An 8783-nucleotide genomic window follows, 5' to 3' on the forward strand; every position below is an offset into this window, starting at 1 on the left:
CCGAGGAACATACGGACCCCTTTCATAACCCCACGATTTGATGTGTTCGATGAAGAAAATCTCGCCGCTGCAGTTCTAGCAACTACAACATCTCGAAACTTCCTCCATCTCCGTAACTTGAGAATCATCTATCTGATCCATAAATTTATCCAAATTAGGATTATATGCKTGCGTTTCATACATGAAATCCGGAAATTGAGGCAGAAAAAGGGGATGGTTTAAGGAWTTAGACAAGAGAGGTGAGCATTYGTGGGTGGAAAGCAAAGGAATYGTGAAGATCGGAACCCTAATTTCCATTTCCTACTGCTCTGTTTCCATTTCCCTTTTTTGAAATCGAGGGAGTGAAACCCTAATTTCTTTTTTGGTATCTGTTAGTTCAATAAAAAACAGGACCAAAGCATATAGGGTTAAAATGGTAATTTGTTGTCATTAAGTAAACATTTACCAAACAACAATATTTCATTCAACACTTAACCATTCTGACTCTCTTAACCATTCTAACCGTTTAGTCATTCTACACCAAACTATTCAACAACAGGCCCATAAATTTTTTTTATGGCTACGTAGGTGATTCCCAACATTACAAGTCTGTAACGCATGAAGGTTCACAGGTAACCTGTCCAGGGCACGAAGCAAAGAGAAAAGAAATTCCTCGGCAGATTTATTATTCTCTTTGGGACTACCATCACCGATCTTCCCCTTGTGGATCTCTTGAAGCCATTCATCCAAATCAGATGCTCCCCTAGCTGGCAGAAGCTGTAGAAATTGCATTAGCAGACACCATGGTAACTGTTTGTAGTTGCTGTACTTCTTGACTGATAAGGTTGGGTCGCCTGATCTTTGAAAAAGCGCATGCCTGTGAGTTTCAAAAGGAATCAATTGATATCAAACAATACTGCATCACCAAGGGCAGTTTCAAGAGAAAATAAAATCCTATCTGCAGTCGTTTCAACGGATGAAACTTCTTCAGACTTAACTACTACATCCTGTGATATTTGGTAATATTTTGGCTCTATATTTGGCTCGTCCTTTTCTTTTGGTAATATCCACCGGTGTTTGACTCCCACGATTCTCGTCACTTCCCACCTGTCCACCGCAATTGACTCATCCTCACGATCGCCGATGAACTCAGACGACCCTGCCGATGCCGCCGATAGACTTCAGGTCCCGCTCCTCAACCTCTCCAAGGTGCGATCGCGAATAGACCATGTCCAACGATTCCTTTCGGATTCACTCAACAGCAACACTGTCATAGGAGAAGCGCAGATGGAGATTGTTTCCAAGGAGATCAGCTCTGCCATCAACCAAGTAATCGTTAACGGAACTGCCCTTCTCTCCTGCTCTCGACTCCCAAAATCAAAATCAGAAAAAACCAATGCTTCCGAACCGTCAACAAGTTTGACTTTTGATGGGAAAAACTTGTCGGAATCGGATCTGAATTTGAATAATTTGAAGCATGATATGGAGTTAGGGTTTCCGAAAACAGAGGTTTTCGATGATGAAAATGGAGTAGACTGGGATATTGTAGAGCTTGATGCTGTTGAACTACTAGCGGAACACTTACATTTCTGTAATATTTGCGGGAAGGGTTTCAAACGAGATGCAAATCTGCGAATGCATATGAGAGCTCATGGGAACAAGTTCAAAACCCTCGAGGCGCTTGCGAAGCCTGAGAAATCAGTATTGGCTTCTGAGTCGGGTCGTGGTGGGAGGACGAGGTTTTCGTGCCCATTTGGTGGGTGTAGCAGGAACAAACTGCACAAAAAGTTCAGGCCCTTGAAGTCTGTCATCTGTGTGAAAAATCACTTCAAGAGGAGTCATTGCCCTAAGATGTATTCTTGCAATCGGTGCCATAAGAAGAATTTCTCGGTGCTGGCTGATCTGAAAAGCCATTTGAAGCATTGTGGAGAGACAAAGTGGAAATGTTCATGTGGGACAAGTTTCTCAAGGAAGGATAAGTTGTTTGGGCATATGGCTCTTTTTGAGGGACACATGCCTGCCATGCCGGAAGAGGTGGTGGCCGAGGAGGATGAGAAGGCAAAAGGGGTGGCGGCACTGGTGGTGGAAAATGCAGAGGATGGGAGTAGTAATCCTGTGAAGGGGATGGATTGGGTTGATGACAACATGGATGATGGGTTTTTCAATGGATTGCTTGATGGGTTGGGTTCAATTGGCGATGACTTTTGCATACAGGATATACTTGGTGGTTCTTCTAATATTGGTACCGATTGGAGTTTGTAGGCCTTTAACAAGATCAGGTATGCGTGCTAGATTGTCTTCCATGTATACCTGCTGTTTGGAGCACATATAGATGACATGCATGTTATATATAATTTCTCTGATGATTATTTGTTCTGTTGTCTTTCTGAATTCTACTGTAGTTGCTGCTACAATATTTCCCTTGGTATAAAGTGGAATAAAGTGAGGTTCTTTATGATACTCTTTGTTGCATGTGTACCTCTGATAAATTGTTGTGCTAATGATCGAAGTATTTGTCTTCTGTTGTTTTGCTTGCTTGATGTTTGGGTTCATTTGAAATGCAATTAGAAGTGATAAGCTTTAGGATGAGTTTTAACTCCATGATATGAACCACCGTCTTCTTCTGCACCACCTGTCCCTAGCATCTGTAGACCGACTATGGGGACACCTTGTCGGTTCTAAAGAAATAGAAATAGTAAGTGACAATTGAACAATGTACCAAGATAAAGGCGAAAAACCAATTGGTCATGGTTTGGGTAGATCAAGACCATCGGTTTCATGTTCCATATAAAAGCCTGAGCAATCAAGTTAAAAGAAGATTAGCTACAAAAATTTATGGTTACACCTACGACTGAACACATTGTTTCACCCGCCACTTTGGTTGAACCATACTTGGGATAAGTTTTTGGCTCAATCATTCTTCATTCTTTGGCTTGACTACTCTGCGTGCTTGACACAAGTCTTATTTTAACCTTCACGGACTTGCTACCCAACAAACTCCGGCTTAATGAGACTTTTAGCCGATTCGGTGTTCTAGAAGACAGATTTAACAGTCGCCTAGGTGGAAGCAGGCATAACCATTTCATTTCTAATCTAAAGATCCTGAGAAATCAGGCGGTGGTTTGTTTTCTTTTCAACAGGGCCAACACTTTGTGGCTTAAACCTGACAAAAATAGAACGAGTAATCATGCATGACTTACTTCCATGTTTTTTTAGGATGTCCCACGTTATACCTAGACTAATCCCAGTAAATTGTGACCGCACGAAATCAAACTTGATAAACTTAATGGCCACAAGTTGTTGTGTACGTCTGGAATCGATCCCTGGGCAGATGGAATATTCCACCACATCCCCTAGGGCTTCAACCACTACGCCATAACCAGTTAACCTGATTCCATGTTCTGAACAGAATAAAACTACAGCATCCAATTATCACAATACATTCTTCACATTAGGGAGATAATTAGACTGAAGGTAAAATCAAGGATTTCAAGCCTAAAGGGTACCTCCTTAAGCTTTCATACCACTTGATTCCTATTGATTCTTTACCACCTGCATTAACCACTATTTCATCACGCTTTGCATTCTTTTCACTAGGGTCACCATTTGAACTGACCAAACCACTACAATGTTTCCTCCAACTTATTTGTGATCGGCCTAACTCTCAACACTGCCTTGTTCGGCATCTTGTCAAACATGGTTCTATCATAGATCCATCTAAGCGTTCTCGTTTCTACATCTTCCATCTTCTGTTCATGTTATGGCTAACACCCCCCACCCATACAACATAATTATTCTGAAGGTTAACTTTGGTCTTCAGTTTTATTAGGACGTTCTTATCGTGCAACACTCCCGGCTTTAGCCACTCCATCTTATGCGATGTGTTGTGTCATCCTCGACTTAGCCCTTCTTTTGAATCATGGAGGTTTGATACCAAGTACCCTTTGCCCCCAATGTTGACTTCCACCCCCTCGTCAATAAACTTCTCACTGACCATACGCATTTGGTACTGGACCTGGATTAATTACTAGGCTAGTCATGTCAAATTAAAACCTTAAAATCTTGCACAATTCTTTCACTCTCGCCCATTCAGTCATATGTCCCGTCTAGCCTTGCGTACCAAACGCACACTTTAAAGAGAACTCCATAATTATTTTCCAGCATTTGCTAAAGATTTTCGACCTTGTTGCCACCCAAGCAGGATCCAAGTATCTTATCGAGCCGAGTGTTTCTATACAGCTGCAAAATCTCATCAAAGACACTTTCAATCTTGCAAAACTCAACATGATTTACTTCCTCTTAGCTTTGAATTACTATAAAATTAAGGCAAATATCATAAATTAGTAGAAGGAAATCGCATATAAATAATTAGAAAGAAGGAAATCTATTTTGATGAACAGTGTCACAGAATTACTAACAAGTAGGATCAGTATGTTGCTTTGTAAATGATCTAACCAAGTCGTTTTCGGGCCCCGAATTAGATCCGTCCTATGTGTTATCCAAACCACGACTATCTATATAAAATTGACATCCAATTCTGTTATTAGTTACAAAATTACAAACGACCCTCAAAGTATGATATAAGTATATATCTATATGGTTGAGTTCCGATAAGAATAAAAGTTATGACGAGAACGTGAGAACAAAATCTTCATATATATTCAACTACCTTTATTTGTTTATTTTTATACTGAAACTTTAACAAAGTCATGCATGTAAAAGTGGTTCAATGTATGTAAAAGTTCATGAAAGTGACTAAGTTGTACATATTTGAAGTAGTTGAAGGTAGATTAAAAGGTCAACTTATCCTAAAGCTAAAAAAAGTTCACGTCATTCCTACCTTAACTGTTATTCTCAGACGATCTCACGTCCATATATACATTGGACACTTTGGTTGGGGGTAGAGGCCTAAACGGTGAAGGCATCTTGGGGATAGCCGGTTTATTCAAGTCAGGTTGATTTTTTTGGGGCCCAACTCAATTCCAACCAGAAACTTTGTGGATCAACACTGTTTTGTCAATTAGGTTGTATGTTACCTAGGGTTGGATCAGATCGGGTCAATTTATTGGGTTTTGTTGCACACCTGATTTTCTACAGTATATATTTTCACTTTTAGTTGTACTAATTCATTTCATAAACTGTTGGTGATTAGTATCACTAATATCATTTAAGTGTAATGGAATTAATTTGTTGACCAATGTAATCATGATAAATATCGAACAAGCAAGGAATGTACGTAGTACACACTTGTTTGAGTTTATTTTGATTTAGGGGAGACGCCCCTAAACGACAGGGGTCTGGGGGCAGCGCCCCCGGTGACGGGGTCCAAGGGGGGCACCCCCTGGCGGCGTGAGATTTATAAATAGCCTAAATATGCAAAATAAACTGGAAACTTTAAACAATAATAAGGATGAGACTAGCAATGAGCATCAATCAACTAATTCTTTGGATTATATATCATCGACTCATTCAATCAGTTTTCTCAAAAGAAACTAAGTTGGTTACGATATCGACACGCGTCAATATTCTGTTCGTTATAAAAGCATGATCAGTCTTGAACACTCTACGACTAATCTCTAATTAGCTAATCAAACCTAGTCACGGACTTAGAATTTAATTGCCAATTGCATTAATGTCAAACAAACCCAACACTAACCGACAACCGGACGCCGATTGTTTAGATTAGATTATACGATCTTATAACATCATCATTTAACATAAATGTTAACTGTGTGTCGTGTGCTACTTCAATAAACCGAAAAGCAATTACGGACTTAAAGGTTTATCTAGCAACTCGAAATTGAATTAGACATAACAAGGGATCCTACTCAAAATATCCAACTCAAAATGTATAGGACTGAAATTCAAAGATTGTACAAATGATTTCAATCGATTATGGAACAAAGTTGAGTCTCAACTCATCCAAATTTCAAAGTAATCACATACCCATTACTAGAAACAGAAAATTAGCAACTCATAATTCTAATTCGAAACAGAAGTTAAACTTACTGATGGTAGGAAGCAGTAGAGCATGAAGAATTGAAATTGAGAAATCCAAAATCGACTCCAAAAATCTGAAAATCGACTTACTAGTTCTTCCCGAATTCTGGTTCGTTTATGTCTCTCGATCGACAACCCTTCCTCTTCCAATCGACAGCCCCCTATCGACAGACTCGGCTGCTTCCTCCCTCTCAATTCCAATCGATAGCCTCTCGCACCTCTCGCTTTCTCTCCCTCTAGGCTGTTGTCCTTCTCAATTGCTCCCTCTCGCCTCTATCGACCGATTTTGCTCCTCGATAACCTGTTGTCCTCGACAGCTTTCTTCTCCTTCTCGGCTGCTGTATGATAGCCCCCTTCTCTCTCGATTCTGCTGCCTCTCTCGATGACAGCCCCTTTGCTGTCCCCTTTCGATTGTTCCCTCCCGATTTCTCCCTTTCCTCTCGATTCCATCTCTCTTTCTCTTGATGCCCACGTTGCTACTGCTGCTGCTCACGTCTCTCTCTCCCGACTTCTCTCACTGCACAATCTCTCTCTCGACTTCTGATTTGGGCAGCAGCCTTGGGCTGCTGCTGTTTGGGCTATTTTTGGGCTGTTTTTGGGCCTAATTTTGGCTGTTTGAAGACAGCAAGTGCAGGGCTGCAAGGAACCAAAAACAAATAATAAATTCTTCTTCTTTTCCCAACTAAAATAGCCTCATAGGATTAAATATCAACTTAAATAAAAATGGATATTTTAAACATCTAAATGACATTAATCTYAAGGTAATTTTGACGTAAAAATGTATAAATTTGTACTTATCAAATTCCCCCACACTTAGATCATTGTCCGTCCCGGCAATGACTTAAGTTAACACGTAATTATAAAAATCGAATCTAACGAGAATGTCAACACATATAGCATATCATGAGTTTTGAGATTTGCTACAAAGCATTGAAAAGAGGATGCACACGCAATCAAGTAGACACAAGCTAATCTCGAGAACTCTCACGAATGGGATTAACAAATTAACACTCGATTCACTCCTTGGGTTAAAAGTGTATCGCTCAAATCGTCAATGTATAGCATGTACTTACCATATACTTGAAAAGTCTCTCACTCTCCACTACTTGGATAAAATACATGCTTATAAATCAAAAGGTCTTAAATGGTGTAACGAAAAACAAGGCTTGGGGTACGGTAGGGAGATATATAGGAAAAGTGACTAAGACCTAACACCAACGGAGAATACGGCTACTTAACTACACTTTATTTTTATTTTCACAAATGACTTTTGTATCTATCTTTGAAGCTCATTCCTTTTCGGACGATAGGGAATAGAGATAAAACGTTTATATTCAACCGTATCGTCATTTTCGTCGTCTATATATTTTTTTTTATTGACGACGTAATTTTGCTCTTCATATATATATACCTATATATTTTTTTTTTCTTTTTGAATTTTCTGTTTTTTTTCTTTCTTTTCTTCCCGAACATACGAATTCTACTTTCAAGTATAAAGGGATATTGGGATCACTCCATTGGTGTTTAGTCGGGTGAGTTGTGTTTGGATTAGTTCATGATGTGGGTGACAAAGGAAATAGGCTAAGGCTCAAAGTGGTGTGCAAAAGGGATAATCATATCATAAAGGGGTAGGCTTAAGGTTAGTGGTTTAACATAAAAATGAGCAAACGATGGCCTTTATCATGTTTATTAGCATGTAGTTATCATGTAGTCTTAAGGAGAGAAAAATCAAGTTCTAGATATGCATATCTAGGCATGACGCAATCACACAAGAAATGAATTTGAGACTAATATCAATTGTTTAGTCTAAATAAGCTCAAAGTCTCACGGTGTTCAAAACTAGTTCAAGAGATTATTCTACTTTGACCGATATGCTACCACTAATCACTCTAAGTGCTATCAATTAAGCTCAATCATGCTATACACGTATCCAAACTCATTGTCATCAACAATTTAAGCTCAATAAAAGCATGCTAACACATTGTCAAAACGGACAAAAATCCTCATTTAAGCACAAAATTTGCAAAAAGCAAAAATTTGACCCCTAAAACCATTTATATACCCAATTCATGCAAATAACCCCCACCCCCACACTTAATTCATACATTGTCCTCAAGGTATGCAATAAGTAGATGACACTCTAAGCGATTAAGGAAAAAAAAAACATAAAACTCCCCTGATTTGATGAGTGACCTCCCAATGTAAGAATCTGTGGAGCTGGGCGCGTCTCTTCGAGCGTCCAACATCCGGGGTGAACCTAAGAACACAAAAATCCAAGAGTGAAAATGAGAATGTAAAAGTAAACTAAATAACTGAAAGCAATAAATAAAAAAAATGGAAATCCGTGGGTTGTCTCCCACGCAGCGCCTTTCTTTTATGTCTTTGGCTAGACCATACTCAGTTCAATTCTTGTAGCTTGGCGTGTCCAAAGCTACCCTCTCTAAATCCCTTCCATCAAAGCCTTCATAGAACGGCTTTAGCCTATGGCCGTTAACTTTAAAAATCTGCCCCGTAGATAGACTTTGTATCTTCACTGCACTATGCTCAAAAACGGTTAAAACAACAAAAGGTCCTATCTATCTGGACCTTAACTTACAGGGAAATAACTTTAATCTAGAGTGATAGAGGAGAACTTTCTGACCTTTAGTAAAAGACTTAAGTGAAATACGAGAGGCATGGAACGCCTTGGTCATAGTGTCAGATAAAGACTCGATAATATCAACAAAGCTGATGGGTCGTGAAACACCACAGCCACAAACAACAATCAGGACTAAAAGCAAGTATACAAATAGTCCCAATATCGT

The 8783-nt window shown here is 39.4% G+C and overlaps 1 protein-coding gene across 1 annotated transcript; it reads left to right on the plus strand.

Annotated features, from left to right (window-relative positions):
• The first annotated feature begins 556 nt into the window (after positions 1–556).
• On the plus strand, positions 557–2437 carry LOC112519808 (protein SENSITIVE TO PROTON RHIZOTOXICITY 1-like). The gene has a single exon (XM_025128105.1). It carries the CDS (start codon positions 1123–1125, stop codon positions 2239–2241), a length of 1119 nt encoding a protein of 372 aa, XP_024983873.1. The 5' UTR covers positions 557–1122; the 3' UTR covers positions 2242–2437.
• Positions 2438–8783: the final 6346 nt, after the last annotated feature.

Source organism: Cynara cardunculus (genome assembly GCF_001531365.2).
Source record: "Cynara cardunculus var. scolymus isolate 2C chromosome LG 1, CcrdV1, whole genome shotgun sequence".
Lineage (NCBI taxonomy): Eukaryota > Viridiplantae > Streptophyta > Magnoliopsida > Asterales > Asteraceae > Cynara > Cynara cardunculus.

Bases quoted from the DNA above. Each gene is read 5' to 3' on its own strand.
- LOC112519808 (XM_025128105.1), top strand. From the start codon at position 1,123: ATGAACTCAGACGACCCTGCCGATGCCGCCGATAGACTTCAGGTCCCG.